Here is a 17,312-nt window from a genome sequence, read left to right on the forward strand (position 1 = left end):
TGGAAGAGAAACTGGGAGTCCTGATCCTCTCAGTGGGAAATCCCAACAACGATCAGATGGTGGTGGCGGCCTACTTGAAAGTGGAAGGAACCCCCCGCCCCCGGAGTTGGGAACCCCTAGGAGGGCAGGGAGGAATAAGGCCTGCAGGCCAGATCAGGCCAGTTCCGCCACAACCACTATTACAATACATAGTTTCAGAAGGTAGCCATTTTGGTCTGCAGTAAAACAGCTAAGATTAGAGTCCAGTAACATCTCAAGAGATCAACAAGAGCTTCCGACAGTCAAAGCTTCCTTTGTCAGACACCCAACGAAGTGAGCATTGACTCTCGAAAGCTTACACCCTGAAAATCTTGTTGGTCTCTGAGGTGCTATTGGACTTGAATCTCACTACCAAAGTGCCATGCTTAGCTCAGCTCGTTAACGCAATCTGTGTAGCCCATAACTCCATGGCCTTCAAACGTGTTCACCATTGACGCACCCCCCCCCCGGTCCAGCATGAAGAGACAACCCCCTTCGCCAAGACCTCTGAACTCCATGTCTATGCTGGCACAAAGGGGAACATGCGCACACGACACTGTTATGTGGACAATCTATGTGTTTGGAATGGTGCTCATGGAAGAGGTATTTAACTCCCAACTCTGGGGACAGGCCACGGGAAAAAGGGCTTTCCGGCTGCGATCGTGGATGTCTAAAATGCCTACATCGGCCCTGATTCAATGTGACTGATGGTTAATGGCACCCAGATTTCAACCGCACAGGTACGTGCACGACACCTGATGGCCCGGCCAATGCTCCCTTCTACGCTGCCTGTCAGTTCCGATCCCACTTGAAAAGGTTATTTCCACATTAGAAACATATGGCTGAATACAAACATATGAAGTTGTCTTAACAAGACAAGCCGTTCGTCTATCAAGGTCAGCAATGTCTACTCAGACTGGCGGTGACCCTCCAGGGTCTCAGTCAAAGGCTTCTCAGATCACCCGCTACCTTATTTAACTGGAGGACTGAACCTTCTGCATGCAGAGCAGATGCTCCGCCACTGAGCCAAGCTCCCACCCAAAAGTTCTGATACCGCCTGGCTCTCTGACGACTGGAATGCCTGGAACGTATTTCAGTGCCACTGACATAACTTCCTACTCCGTCAACCAATTCTCTGCGGGGAAAGCTTAGCCTGGTATCACCCCTTGTCCTCCTGAATGAAAAAGAAAAAAGAATGAAAGGTAGAGGGACAGAGGATGTCGCTGAGATGTGCTTCCTGTCCCTTGCTGATCACCGTCATTCCCGAAATCAATTTCGCATACTGACAGAAGTTAAAAGAACAGGAAGTACAAGTCGGCTGTACTACGTGTTCTCTGTGGCCAATGTCCCCAGTGATAGGGCACATGCGTTTTTATACCTTTATTTTCTATATTTGTACTCACCAAGATTCATAGTGGATTACACGGCTCCCCGCACTTTTTTTTTTGAGGGGGTTACTTTTTTTGGATTTCTTTGTATGTGCATGTGCGTGTGTGTGCACCTGGAAGTCATGGCGACCTCTGATGACTGACCCCTACTGGGGGCCTGGAGGATATTCAGAGAGGTGGCTGAATAAAGCCTGTCCCTGCCTCCTGCCTCTGGTATTCCAGGGAGGTCTCCCATCCAAGTACTTGCCAGAGTCGACCCTGCTTCGCTTCCGAGTTCTGACCAGATTGGGCTTGCCTGGGCTATCCAGGTCAGGGTGGCTCCCCATACTTTTTGAGCCTGTGGGCACCTTTGGAATGCTGACCCCAGGGCAGTGAGTGGACGTACAAAATGGCTGCCAGTAGAGGAGGAGATGCCAAGCATAAAATATCAAGGAGTGAGGTCATGGAAGAACTCTTAAATAGTCACTCTTCAACGCATCAGGCAGAGGCTGTTTAACAGGACGACTTTTAAAACGAACGTATTGTTTAAAAAACACCTACTTGCATGTACATAGTGCTGAAGCAACTCTACACCAGTTTGGTGTAGTGGTTAAGTGTGCGGACTCTAATCTGGGAGGACCGGGTTTGATTCCCCACTCCTCCACTTGCAGCTGCTGGTGTGACCTTGGGTCAGTCACAAGCTCTGGCACAGCTGTCCTTGAAAAAGAGCAGTTTGTGTCAGAGCTCTCTCAGCCCCACCCACCTCACAGGGTGTCTGTTGTGGGGAAGGGAAGGGAAAGGAGTTTGTAAGCCACTCTGAGACTCCAAGTGAAGGGCGGGGTATAAATCCAATCTCTTCTTCTTCTTTTTTTTTAACCTGCACAGCCAGTCAGATCTCTGATGGCCAATCAGATGCCCCTTGCTCTGCAAAGGTTCCACTTGGCCCTGCCCACTTTCTAGAAACACTCGGTGGGTTCCAGGAAAGATGTTAGCAGACACCGTGGCGCCCACGGGCGCATGTTGGTGACCCCTGATACAGGTTAATCCAATCAATACGATGAGACATGTAGTGAGTACTGCGCTAGGACTGCTGCTACTTACACGGCTGATCTATGTATCTGCAACACCATCAGCTGGCTTGCTTTGTCAGCAATACCCTATGAGTTATGGCGTGCCGCTACGCTACTGTAAACACTTGATAACCAAGAAGCATCACTCGGTCACATGAGGCTGCCGCTGACGTGTGCCCTACTGAAGCCGGCCCAATTTGACCCTGTCCTCAGCCTCAAAGAGAGACTGCTTCTAAGGCCCTTCTGTTGCCGAAGCCCACCGCCTCCCCACACATTCTCAGACTGGGGGCGCAAGCTGTTCGGAACCAAAAGCATTGCTTTTCCAGACTAGTTTGGGCGGCGGCACATCCCGTTTTAGGTATCAAGCCCCGGTTGAAACTCGACAGGACTAATAACTCAGTGCAAGGTTGCAGGCTTAGAATATGCATTTGGGCATGCCTTGGAGGCATTTGGTGGACTTAAATATAATTCAGAGCACTGGAAACACAATGTTTGCCATTATATTTTAGTGCAACTTTTAAATCTCAACACCACCACTTCCGAACATCTGCCTCCAGTGAGCATCTCTGAACTCAAATATTCTAATTGAAGCACTCTTTAAAAACAAAGCAAAGCAAAGCAAAAAAAAAAAGGTGTCTGAAGAATTTTACTGGCTCGCCTTTCCAGAAGCATACAAACAATTCGGCCTGTGATTGATAACTGTAAGGCGGCACAGACCACAGCTCTGGTGATCTCAGCCTCTTGCTAAGAGGTACTGCGGCTTTGATGTGTGAAATCATTCTTCCCCACAATGCGCTCATTGCTTTAAACCAGAGTTATCCTCTATTTGTCTGTCTCATGTGTTTAATTTAGTCCTCTGCTGCAACCAACGCAGTAGCTTCAAGCACAGCATTTGCTTACCATGTGGCATTTTTACAAAAAGGGCAAATGCGTATTTCTCAAATGGGTTCTACGATCACAAACAGACTAACAACCAGAACTTCATCTTGACAGATGACTTGGACTGCCCATGCTAGCTCGATCTTACCAGATCTCAGAAGCTAAGCAAGGTCAGCCCTGGTTACTATTTGGATGGGTGACTGCCAAGGAAGCCCACGGTTGCTATGCAGAGGCAGACAATGGCAAACCACCTCTGTTGTTCTCATGCCTTGGAAACTCCATGAAGAAGAGAAGAAGGGCCTGGATTTATACCCCACCCTTCATCACCCAAGGGAGTCTCAGAGCGGCTTACAATCTCCTTTCCCTTCCCCTCCCCACAACAGACACCCTGTGAGGTAGGTGGGGCTGAGAGAGCTCTTGACAGAAACTGCTCTTTTTCAAGGACAGCTGTGGCAGGACTAGGGCTTGCCCAAGGTCATCCAGCAGCTGCAAGTGGAGGAGTGGGGAATCAAACCCGGTTCTCCCAGATTAGAGTCTGCGGACTTAACCACTACACCAAACTGGCTCTCGCCATAAGAGGCTGCAATTTGACGGCACTTCACACACACATACACAATTGGTCTCAAAGCAAGGAAACCCTACTGTGCCAAAATTCAGAGAAGCAACTAGAAGACCAAGCGACGGTTTTCTCAAAGTCACCCCTGCTCGTACCGCCACCCTTCACAAGGCTCACAAGAACTAACCCACAACAAAGCCAAATGTTCTGCAAAATTCATTTGCCTCTTCCCAGGGCCAATTTGATTCAAAGTGAAAATGAAAAGCGGTGTCACTGGGCAGGTACCAAAATACAACCCCCCCCCCCCGTTCCAGCAACCTTGTTACATAATCTGAATTTTAGTAACAAACCTCATTCTCTGCCATGTTCTCTCTCAGCAGCATCTGTCACTGCTATGAATGGTTGATCATAAGTACCTCTGTAGTCATCTCGGTACTATTAAGCAGATGGCAGCGTTAAATCCAAATGATGTAGTACATCTCCCCGGCGGACTTTGTTTCCATACTCTTACCATTATCCCACAATTCCTCTGTGATAAATCTTATGTATTCTGGAGAACATTAAATAGGGAGTCGACATCGACAACTGATTTATTAGCGGCAGTTTGCATTTGCCCCCATTATCGCCTCGGCAAACGCTCGCGCAGCAAAGCGGCGGAAGCCCTCCAGGCCCACGGGCCCTTGGCCTAATTTTCTGTAATGCAATGTTTTCAAACAGATTTCGTTCTTCGGCACACAATTTGTCTTCGCAGAAATGTGCCTAAACGGCAGTTTGCAGATCTTAAGGAATAAAGCCCTTCTTTAAAACCCTGTCCTCCCATTAGGCTCTAATCAGGGGGATTCTGTGATGAAATTGCTCTAGTATTTACGTTCTGCGCCATTCAAAAGCCCTGGATTCTTCCGACTCTAAAGCCGAGTAAGATTACTGTGCAGTGCAGAGCTCAATGGGTATTATAATGTAATTCAGCAGTGCTCCATCCTGGGAGTTAAGTGAACAAAGATGGTATAAAGGCATTTATGTAACACGTGCATTAATGCAGGCACAAAAACCAAGGAGGCTACCGAGTGCGGGAGGAGTTGAACGTACATTTATTTCATCTAGACCCTATTTTTCTTCCCAGTGGGACCCCATTCTCCATTTTCTCCTCACAACAACCCTGTGAGATAGGATAGGCTGAGAATGTGACTGGCCTGAGGGCACCCAGCAAGCTTCTTCTGTGGCAGAATGGGGATTCGAACCTGGGGTCTCTCAGATCTTAGTCTGACACTCTGATTACTACACCATGCTGCTTTCTGAACTGCAGTTCGGGTTAGTGTCAGACAGAACTGTTTGCACAGGAAAAACTCCATCAACTCCTAACCATGTAAATAAGTTTTCAGGAAAGGAATAAGGTTGGTGAATGTCTCGTACAAAAACCTGCTGATCTCCTACAGAACCATCCAGCCTTTTGCTTGCATTAACTCTGTGTTAAAATCAGACTCGTACCACCTAGACCAGAGGTGTCAAACTCATTTGTTACGAGGACCAGATCTGACATCAATGTCACTTTGTTGGGCTGGGCCATGTGTGCCATCTCTCCTTATATATAATTGTATTTTTGTGGTGGCACTTTGTGAACATTCCACACGCTCCCAAATCAGTAGGTTCCCTGATCTGTCACTCAGAAGGTGTCCCTATCCACTGGCTGCGTTGCAAGAGTCCCACCTCCAACATACTAAAAAGTTTGCTGTTCCTCTCCCCTTCCATAGCCAGTCGGAACACAGAGGTCGTTTGCATATGCGGCCTGATTGGCCTTTGCCTCTAACATTCTAAACAGTTTGCTGTTGCTGTTGGGAGTCACTGAATGTGTCCTGAGGTAAAATACATATCCCAATCTTCCCTTAAACCGTCACTGGAGTTGCCAATCTCCCTGTGGGGCCTGGAGTCCTCCCAGAAATCACCATGTTCACCCGGCCACAACTCATAATTTCCCCTACAGAAAATTTCCCAGTTATTACAAATGATCTCCAGATGACCAAGATCAGTTCTCCTGGAGACAATGGCTACTTTGGGCAGTGGACTCTATGGCATTATACCCTGCTGAAGTCCCTCCGCACCCCAAACCCTGCCCTCCCCAGACTCTACCCCTCAAATCTACAGGTATTTCCCAACCCAGAGTTAGCAACCATGCAATTGGCTAAGGAGCCACTTTTCATACCCTTGGAACCTAGAAAACATGGCATAGGAGGAGGTGCTTTTCTACCTTAGCTGTCACTGCATAACCCCCCCTCAAAAACATCAGGGGTGGAGGGAACCATACCTGTTACCATGAGGCTGTCCTCCCATACTACCCACTTGGGGCAGCAAAATGACTTGAGACAGCCCTGCCTTATAGCTAAGCAGAAGGAAAGAAACATGGCTTGCCTCTCTCTATTTTCCCCTTCCCTCTGCCACCCCACCAACCACAGCCGGGACACTCACGTGGAGCTTCCTTCTAGAGCTTGTTGTATTTCCTCCCACAATGAGCGTTACTCCTAGTAAAATGTAATGCCAGCTACCAGAGATATAAACTTTATAAACATAGGCAAACCCAATTAACAGTATTATTTTTTAACTCAAAATACAAAACAAAAATTTTTTATTTCTAGCAGTGAAACCAATTGATTTACTGGGGAACCCACAAAAGCCCCAATAAATGTATTTAATCATATGTAAGACTAGTTTTCCCCCCAAAGAATATCATAAAAGGCAGAGTACCTTACATTTCCATACACACCAGTTGCTTGCAAGCTGGGTAAGAGCCCTAGACGGGCCGGTTCCGGCACCCGGGCCTTATGTTTAACACCCCTGAGCTAAACTATCACACAGTTTGTCCCAAATCACCAAAGGACAACTTAGAAAAGTGCCCAGTAACGTACACCCCAATATTATTGTTCTCAGCATTCACTGCAGAAAACTGAACTGGCTTAGCATCAGGTTGTCTTATTAAGAATGTGTCAGCTTGGTGTGGCTGACTTCCACTGAGTGTTACCCTTCAGTGTTAAGCAATTACCATAATCTTTCTCGCCTATGGCTTGATTTGAAGACGGATGCTGGCAAAGCACAGGAACTTGCCCATGGGGCTTTGCACAGGTAGAGGCCCAGCTGAAACGAGACAGCGCAAAAGGGCAAAGCCCCTCCCCCCCAATGTCTGCTTCTGCTGCACAATCATCGCATTCCGATCAGCCAGCCCAAGGGAGCCAAACGACTAAAGCCAGTATAACTCACAAAAAGATCTCAATGTACATCCTAACTGGGCTGTCAGAAGTAATTCTTTTAACAATTCACCGATTCTGCTAGTTATGTGGCTTAGTGCCAATGAGAACGACCCACGAAGGCAAAGTCATGGACATGGAAATCATGTTGGCTCCGCGGTCCACTCTCATATAACAGATGAGGACCCCTACAGCTGAAATGGCATGTCTTATCAAAATATAAGTCACTTAAAAAACAAAACAAAACACCACCCTTCCATGTTCCATGAGCTGCACAAGAAAGTGCATGACAAAGTTCTGAAAATATTGCCAATTAAAAATCATAGACGCTTTGGGATTTAATATTTACCTTCTCTCTCTCTCTCTTAGTATAACTCACAAAAAGATCTCAATGTAGATCCTAACTGGACTGTCAGAAGTAATTCTTTTAAGTCACTTAAAAAACAAAACAAAACACCACCCTTCCATGTTCCATGAGCTGCACAAGAAAGTGCATGACAAAGTTCTGAAAATATTGCCAATTAAAAATCATAGACGCTTTGGGATTTAATATTTACCTTCTCTCTCTCTCTCTCTCTCTCACACACACACACACAATGCAAGGTTCATGATGCTGCAAATAAGCTTTCACATTTACTTATTTAGTGCACTTTAAACCGACAAAGTCACTTTTTTGTGTTGTTGAAATGAAGTCACAAATGGTTTAACATTTATACACTCAGTTATCTACCTGCATATTCTCACCCTTGAATGTGAAACTGCAATCTGTTCACATGATCTAGAAGTCAATCAAGGGCTGAAATTTTGCCAAGAGCAAGTGGTAGATAGGCTGGGGGGGGGGGGCTGGGCTGGACTTACAAACCAGGATAAGTGATGCCATTAGAATGGCAGAGTTATCTGAAGCATGCAAAGATGGGAACAAAAATTGCTACAAGTGAATGTGACTTCCAAAGTGACCAAGACATGACGCTCTTACACACACATGGATCCTCTGCACGTTGACAAAGCCAGAGGCGTCAAGAGTGCAACTGCCTAGCCAAACCTCTGCCCTTGACAATAAGTTCTGAATCTACAATCATCCTAAATGCATTAAGAACTCTCCCTTACCTTTGTGCTGAGGTACTATAGCTGTTATCATAGGAATCATAACTCTGCTCGTCATATGAAGTGCCGTATCCATCGTCATAATCCTGGAGGGGGAAAGGGCAGCGTTAACAAGACGGCAACCCCAGAACACTTGAGACACTTTTTTTGGGGGGGGGGGGGAAGCAGAAGAATTTTTTGCAGACTGGAAAGACTTTAAAGACTATTTGGAAAAATACTGGGATGTAAAGGACAATTTACTTTCCTTTGAGAATTATTAAAAATTAAAGGATAGTAGAAAATAGATAAATGTATAAGAATAACAGTTGAAGGATAAGTTACCTGTGGATGTGAATAAGGAGAAATGGAGGTATGAAGAAAATTTAAGAATTGGGCCGGAGGTTGGAGCACTGTGGGAAGCCGAGAAGGGGGGGGGGAAGGGAGGAGGGAAGGATATATGATTGCATAAGTTTTGATATATGTTTGAACTTTTTTTTATTACATCCTAATAAATTGTTTTTTTGGGGGGTGGGGGGGAAGGCCCGAGCCCAAAATTAACATCGTGCCCACCCCAGAAAGTTAGACCTCGTGTTTCTAGAACAGCCAACCTCCGGGCCACACAATAAACAGACGGGTTTTGGACCCAATTTGTGATTTGGCCTGGGAGTTCCCAGTTTAAAGGACAAGTGTTCAAACCTCCCCCAATATGTTCAAGACTTCAGCTGAGCGCCTAAAGTAGCTGTTTCGAACCAGCAATGAAAGGCAAAAAGAGGTACTTTTCTCCCTTTCTCACAATACAAGAACTTGTGGGCACTCCATGAAATTACTGAGTGGTCAGGTTAGAACGGATAAAAGGAAGTCCTTCTTCACCCAAAGAGTGATTCACTGCCACAGGAGGTGGTGGCAGCTACAAGCATGGACAGCTTCAAGAGGGAATTAGAGAAGCACAAGAAGCGGGACCTGCGATACTTGCGCGCGCGGGGGGGAGTATTCCGGGAGGCTCCTGGGTGGCTCGCCTGCTGAAGCAGCAGGAGCTCTGTGCAGAGGAGGACGCGGCAGCGGCTGCAGGTGAGCAAAGCAGGCGGTCCGCTGGGCTAGCCAGGCTTCCCCGCACCCACCCAACAACAACAGCAATGGCTGGGTCTAGCCACCAGCCCTTGAAGGTTTTTCCCTCCCGCCACCGCGAGCAGCAACAGCGGCGAGCCCTGTGTGGCTCCTAGCTGCCGGGCCGCCAGGCTTCCCCCTCCCCCGCCAGCAGCAACAGCGGCAAGCCCCGTGCGGCTTCCAGCCACCCACCCGCCCAGGCTTCTTTCCCCCCACAGCAGCAACGGTGGCGAGCCCTGCATGGCTCCCAGCTGCCTGCCCACCAAGGCTCCCCTGACTCCCTCGCAGCTGCTAGCAGCAAGCTCCACCAAAGTTCCAAACGGCAAGTCCATTCTCCACGCATGCACAAGAATGCACTTTCAGTTTTGGGGGGATTTAAATACCCCACTATTCTTTTTTAAACTTCTCAGATTTCTCTGCACACTTGGGGACTGCCCCAAGTGTACAGGAACATCTGTTTACCCTCCAGGTGCCCCTGATGTGCAGATTTAGACATCCACACGGAGGGGGCAATTTGGCTATTAGATATATAGATATGGAGCAGAAGTTCATCAGTGGCTATTAGCCACAAGGTAGAGATAGGAACTCTCAGTCGGGGGCAAGTGATGCGGGAACAGTGGGAGGGCTTCTAGTGTCCTGGCCCCACTGCTGGACTTCCTGATGGCACCTGGTACTTTTGGTCACTGTGTGACAGAGTATTGGACTAGATAGGCCGTTGGCCTGATCCAACATTGACTTCTCTTATGTTCTTATGTTCAGCGGGCACCAGAGGAAATACTGGTGGGTACCAGGGTGCTCACAGGAACCACGCTGGGGGAACCCGTCTTAGCTTCTCGATTTCTCCCATTCATTTCAACCTATAGGTTTTGGACTTCTGGTTTTAAATGAAACGTACGTGGTTTTGATTCTCTTATAGGTGACCCGTCCTGCATGGTTTATGTCAGCAATCCCCGACAGAGCAGTGCGTCATTCAAATGAAACACCACCTTAAGAAATATGTATAGGTGGGAGAGGAGATACCCTCTACACCACCCACCTCTGAATGAAAAGTTAAAATTCTTGCAAAATGATAGATTTCCCCCACACTTGGAGAAACAAAAATACCAAAGTGCCCCTGACAGCAGCAGCGCCAGCCCAAGGGTTTCTTGGTGCCTGAGGCAGACTTATGACTTTGGCACCTCTATTCAATATACAGAAAAATGCAAAGTCCAACATGAACTTTTACCTTTATTTACTGACTGGCCGTTCAAAGGAAACAGAATCTGTATTTTTATATTTTTATTTGCTTTTCATTAATATTTCATAAGGAACAACAAACAAATATATATTTTTAATTAAAGAAACTCACTAACTTTTGTGCCCTTTAAATCCTGGCATCCTAGATGACCTCTTATTGATAGTACTCATTACAATTTCTTTGAAAGTTCCAAAATGGCTTGCAGGCTTAGCAAAGCTGGGGATTCCTGGCTTCGGCTTTGCCCAAACCAAAATCTACTTGGCAATAAATAAATAAATACAATAACTCAGAGAATGACTTAATGGTTTAGTGTGGATTACAGCACCAAAAGGGAAGGCAAGACACACATCTCATATTCTCCAACAACCCACGGATTCCCTTTAAATAGCACTCATCAAGTGGAGCTCAAGAATCCTTTAAAGTGTGCCCTTAATTAGGTTTGACATCTTCATGTTAATGTTTTCTGTGTTTGAGGATTCAAGTGCGGCACATTTATTCTAATTTGGCCAGTTCTGCATATAAATGGATATATTCTGAATTTTAAGTAAATCAGAGATTTGAACTGAAGCAAAATTAGGCCTACCACTGGTTCTTGAAATGCTAAACCTCTTGCTGTCCTGGAGAGTTCTGTCTGGTCATGTTATATATTTTTGTATTATGTACGCAGGGAAAGGAGAAAGAATTATATGCACATGGTAGACTCGTCCCTTTGATGCCTTAGAAGAAATTTTTACTGAAAGCGGTTTGCCATATTACATAAGAAGAGTCTGCTAAAGCCCATCTTACGCCAGTGAAACTGGAATCCTATTTTTAAAAGCTCCAACATTCCTCCGCTAAGCTGAAAACATTCTTGCTGAGAGTTACAGCTTGAGAGATTCGGGTGCTTTTCAAAAAACAGGTTTTCCAGTTTCAGCATAACAACCTCCAGAAAATCCCCTGGATGCGGGCCACTTCACATGCTGTGGTTTTAAGTCAAATGCTTAAAAATACAGTGTGTGAAGGTAGCAAAACAGGAGTTTGGAACTGTGGGTATGCCAAGGACATGCCACAAGAAGTGGCTCCCTATTAAGGCTACACTTTGTGGGAAACTTACACGTTGCTGCTGTGATAACGTGCGGAAATGACCCTGACAACAGCTGCTGGCGGAGATAAACCATAGTTTTTACATTAAGCTTCTCATTCCGTAAGTGACCTTCACACAATGTTTAGCCCTTGATAAAGGGCTAAATGTTAAACTACCTTTGAAGTGAGAGCTCAAATCAGACTAAGACCTTCAATCCCACTGAAAGGAGGTCAACTCCTTTTGCCATTACTGGTATCTGGCAAGATCCTTGTGTCTGTTCTAGACACGTGTGGCGGTGGGAAAATGCCCGTCAAGTCACAGCCAATTTAGGGCGATTCCATACAGTTTTCAAGGCAAGAGGTGAACAGAAGTGGTTTGCCATTGCCTGCCTCCGCGTAGTATCCCTGGACTTTCTTGGTGGTCTCCCATACAAGTAGTAACTAGGGCCAACCGTGCTTAGCTTCCGAGACCTGGCTAGCCAGGTGAGGGAGTTTTATACACACTCAAAAGTAATTTTCAATGGAATGTGGTAGTTAACCAGGTCCCACATTCAGCATTTGGAGTGTAAAAGCAGGCCAAGTAGATACATTTTAAGTATCAGAAGACCCCTTGGTGCATTTCATTAGCCGTCTGGGACCAGCACATCTTTGGGACCGTCTCCTCTGGTATGTCCCTGGGAGAGCATTACGCTCTGCTGAGAGCAATCTGCTGGTGATCCCAGGCCCTAATGATATCCGGCTGTCCTTGACCAGAGCCAGGGCTTTCTTGGCCCTGGCGCCAATTTGGTGGAACTCTCTGGCAAATTCCATCAGGGCCCTAATGCAGTTCCGCAGGGACTGTAAGGCAGAGATGTTCCGCCAGGCTTTTGGTTGAGGACAGTGACGGTTTCCATCGTAGCTGGCACCCTTCTCTTGACTCCTACCTTGCCCGCTTCAGCCTCCTCCTTAACCTGCCCATGAGATGGAAGAACAGCTCAGGGCAGGTTTTTAAGTTGAACTGCAGACGACATCTGGAGACTAAGAACATAAGAAACGCCAATGTTGGATCAGGCCAAAGGCCCATCCAGTCCAACACTCTGTGTCACACAGTGGCCAGAAATACCAGTGCAATCAGGAGGTCCACCAGTGGGGCCAGGACATTAGAAGCCCTCCCACTGTTGACTGAGTAATTAAGATCAATTGACTGTCAATTTAATCTTATTTTGTATGTTTTTAACTTCTTGTGAATCGCCCAGAGCCCTCTGTACTCAGGGATGGGGTAATTCAGAAATATTATTATTATATTATTATTATGTGCCAACAACTTTTATATTGCTTAATAAATTGGTCAATATCTAGCTAAATATAGTTTTAACTTTACCACTAGTTCTTTATGATCTTGTGTTAACGGATATGTTACCCATTGCTTACCGATGAATTCCCATGAGACTTTAGGAGCGCCTCTTTCCTCCTCATCCTGCCTTCTACCACTTAATCCCGGCCTTCAGTAATAGGTTTTCCTTGTGAAGCTAAGCTTAGACTTGCTATATACGAGTTCAATAGCACCTTGGAGACTAACAATATTTTGGGGGTATGAGCTTTTGAGAGCTAAGGCTTCCTTCGTCAGTAGATTTGACTGTTGAAAGTTTAGATCCTGAAAATCTTCCCAGTCTCTAAGGTGCTACTTGACTCAAACAGAGCTGTTCTACTGCAGACCAACCGGGGGGGGGGGCACCCTCTGAAACTAGACTTGCTAGGAAGCTGGGGGAAAGTCTGATTCCAGTTGACCCTGAAACTCACGCAGCAAGTTCAGGTATCCGTCCGTCTCTCACCTGGCTCACCTGGAGCAGGGGCAGACTCTGTGGGGGATGACGATGCCACTCCCCCCTGAGGTGGCAGAAGTGGACGAGATCACATGTCCTGAATTTGTACTCCCGGAGGACCAACGTCGCTCATGGGAATTCAGGAACTGGAAAGGAGCATGCACAGAATGACCAGGAGCTTGAAAGGGAGGAAGGGGGGCGGGAGGATTCCTGCCCTCCCCCCCAACTTCTGGGGATCATTTAAGAGCTGCAACCAGTGTTCCCTCTAAACTGAGTGAGTGTGAGTTAGCGCACAGTTTTTTAGCCTCTGGCTCACACATTTTTGTCTTAGCTCAGGAATGGATGGCTCCAGAGCAAACTAACTTATGCAGCAGCCAAATCGCTTGCTCACAACTTTAATCTCAGTAGCTCACAAAGTAAAAATCTTGCTTACAAGACTCAACAGTTTAGAGGGAGCACTGGCTACAACTGAGAGCTAGTTTGGTGTCGTGGTTAAGTGCGTGGACTCTAATCTGGGAGAACTGGGTCTGATTCCCCACTCCTCCACCTGCACCTGGCTGGATGACCTTGGGCAAGCCATAGTTCTGTCAGAGCTGTTCCCTCAAGGGCAATGCTCGAGAGAGCTCTCTCAGTCCCACCTACCTCATAGGGTGTCTGTTGTGGGGAGGGGAAGGGAAAGGAGTTTGTCAGCCGCTCTGAGACTCCTTCGGGTAGTGAAGGGTGGGGTATAAATCCAATCTCTTCTTCTTCTTTCCCCCGAGGCCACACCTGGAAGCCTTGTTAGCATTTTGCCTTGCCAAATGCTTTCAATGGCAAGGATATTTGTGGTTGCTGCCAAAACTTATTCTATCATCCTAGGCACACTTACTGGGACTGAACCTAGGGAGTCTTTTTGTCCTACTAAGCAGACCTAAGATCAGGCTGTTGGGCAGCTTTCTGGCACCAGCCAGGTGGCTGGCAAGGGGAAGGAGCCCCCTTAATTGGGGAAATACCCGCTGGAGGAAGAACAAATCCATAGAATTTTGACAAGCATACCCTCCCCCTTTTAATTAAGTTTCCCATGACAGAAGAAGCCAATCGAATTGAAGCCGCCAGAGATTACTTTTGTCTGTTAGATATTACACATGTTGCCACATTGCTGCGAAGTCTGGCACCAATGCAGCTCATGTGAACACACCAATGGAAAACGGCATCAGTAAAGCACAGAACGGTCTAATTAAATTCCTTCCTCTAATTTCAGAGACTGGGGAGGGAGAGCCTCACAATGAAGACTACAAGATTATGGTTTGAGAAAGTGTACCTTCACAAAAACCTGACAGAGGCATTACCACTGGTCCAGGTTCAGTGGCCTCCTCCAGGAAACAGTACTGAGTTCCTATTTACTTGGTCATCATAGTTTCAGATCCAGCCCTCAAATTAGTAAATAAATGGTGCTAAGCCTCCTAATGCCCTGACCTAGACGCTCCAGGCTAGCCCAATCTCATCAAGTCTCGGAAGCTAAGCAGGGTCCAGGCTAGCCCAGGCTAGACGCTCCAGGCTAGCCCGATCTCATCAAGTCTCGGAAGCTAAGCAGGGTCCTGGCCAGTGTTTGGATGGGAGACCACTAACAAAGTCCAGGGTTGCTACGCAGAGACAGACAATGGCAAACCACCTCCAAACGACTCTTCCCTTGAAACCCCTATGTGGATGCCGTAGGAAGCTGAGCAGGGTCGGCCCTGGTTAGTGTTTTGACCACCAAGGAAGTCCAGGGTCACTACGCAGAGGCAGGCAATGGCAAACCACCGGTGTTCATCTCTTGCTTTGAAAACCTCATGGCGCAATGTTCCCCCTAAGCTGTGGAGTCTTGTGAGCAAAAATTCTACTTGCTGAGCTACTGGCATTAAAGCTGTGAGCGAGCGATTTGGCTGCTGCATCAATTAGTTTGCTCTGGAGCTCTCCTTCCTGAGCGAAGACAAAAATGTGTGAGCCGGAGGCTAAAAAACTGTGACCTGGCTCACACTAACTCAGCTTAGAGGGGAACACTGTTCATGGGGTCACCGCGAGTTGGCTGCAAACTGACAATGCTTCCCACCATCACCAAGCCTTCTAAAGGCAGGGCCCTACATTTTTCCACACCGGTGTTAATAACTTTAGTTATATCTACAAGGCCAACATACTGGAAAACATCTGAAGGGCTGAGATCTGAAACAAAGGGTTCTGAGCAAGCAGAAGTGCAAGAAGAAGACGACAGTAGACACCTGCAGTAAGTTAAATTTATTGATGGCTCTACTTGTGTTTCTGCCTGAGCGAGATATTGTACAACCAAATTCGGGGGGGGGGAAATGTTAGGTTTTGCGCAACATCTGGAGCAAGTGGCACGGTGCTAAGCCCATTTACATTTCTGCCTGCACATCACAGGATTCTGCCCCATGTCTCTGTTTACCCTCTAGTAGGTAAGCTACTAACTGAGATATGTGCAGTTAATAATACTACTTCAGCAGCAGGGGGGGAAGTTTTAAGCTTTTAAACTTTTAAAGGTAAAGGTTCCCTTGCTCGAAAGCCAGTCAAGTCCGACTCTAGGGTTGCGGTGCTAATCTCCGTTTCAAAGCCAAAGAGCCAGCGCTGTCCAAAGACGTTTCCGTGGTCATGTGGGCGGCATGACTAAACACCAAGGCGCACGGAACACTGTTACCTTCCCACTGAAGTGGTACCTATTTATCTACTTGCAATTTCTTGCTTTCGAACTGCTAGGTTGGCAGGAGCTGGAACTAGAGACGGGAGCTCACTCCGTCATGCGGCACCCGGGTCTCGAACTGCTGAACTACCGACCTTCCACAGCCTGCAGTTCAGCGTCTTAACTACTTGAGCCACCGCAGCTTTTAGGGTGTACTTATTTATTTTTATTAATTTAATTTATATCCTGCCCTCCTCACTGGAGCAGGGAGCTTAAGGAAGTTTACATAGTATTATAACAAGATTCTAAGCATTTTGCTTTGTTTTAAAAAAAAAAGGATTGGGCCATAAACACATCTCTTTTTGAAGGCTACTGAGTGTCCGGGTGGGGGGGTGTCTTTCCACTTTGTTTCTAAGAAAGCCTAATGGGGTATATGTAACGTTTTAATGTTCAAGCCCTAACAGATTTGTCTTTCAACAGATGTTGCCATCAGCAAGGCAGAGAATGCCATGGGAGCACTTTGTAGAAATGCATCTAATGAGAAACAGTTGGTTTGAAAGGCATTAATAAATACCCAGATATGTCCATTGATCACCTTGACAGACGTCTGTGTTACACTTGATCAGACAAATGGGATGGGGGGGGCATACTTTGACAAATACGACCTTAAACTGAATTCCAGGGAAGTCACAGCTTCGGGGGAAACTAAGCAGGGGTTTATCAGGAAGAATATCGTGAATGTGGGACACACTCTTCTGAACTAGTCTGGCCCAAAGGCTGACTGGGACTTTAAGGGCCTGGGCTTGGACCCGGCCAGCTGCAAAAGCCAAGCCTGCAACCACCCACTGTCGCCACCACTGGCCAGGTCTGAGGTGAGCAGTCCTTGGGGTTGATCTTGCTAGTGTTGATCTTGGCTATCAGCAGCTCTTCAGGGCAAAGGCCCTGGGGAACTTATCTGCCACTAGTTTTGCTCAGCACTACTCACCCAAGCATAAGAACATAAGAGAAGCCAATGTTGGATCAGGCCAATGGCCCATCCAGTCCAACACTCTGTGTCACACAGTGGCCAGAAATACCAGGTGCCATCAGGAGGTCCACCAGTGGGGCCAGGACACTAGGAGCCCTCCCACTGTTGCCCACCCCCAAGCACCAAGAAGACAGAACATCACTTGCCCCAGACCCAGAGTTCCTATCTATACCTTGTGGCTAATAGCCACTGATGGACTTCTGCTCCATATGCTTATCCAG

The 17,312-nt window shown here is 46.9% G+C and overlaps 1 protein-coding gene across 2 annotated transcripts in view; it reads right to left on the reverse strand.

The window, feature by feature from the left end:
- KHDRBS3 (KH domain containing, RNA binding, signal transduction associated 3) overlaps positions 1-17,312 on the reverse strand; it is a 196,786-nt gene that overhangs the window by 34,907 nt on the left and 144,567 nt on the right. For both annotated transcript variants that reach the window (XR_001482677.1, XM_015417270.1), the window contains exon 7: positions 8,231-8,313. Coding sequence is in view for 1 of the 2 variants with exons in the window: in XM_015417270.1 (XP_015272756.1) it covers positions 8,231-8,313 (83 nt within the window). In the remaining variant the exon portion in view is untranslated. The remainder of the gene's footprint in view (positions 1-8,230; positions 8,314-17,312) is intronic.

Source organism: Gekko japonicus, unplaced genomic scaffold (assembly GCF_001447785.1).
Source record: "Gekko japonicus isolate JY-2015 unplaced genomic scaffold, Gekko_japonicus_V1.1 scaffold1678, whole genome shotgun sequence".
Taxonomy (NCBI): Eukaryota; Metazoa; Chordata; class Lepidosauria; order Squamata; family Gekkonidae; genus Gekko; species Gekko japonicus.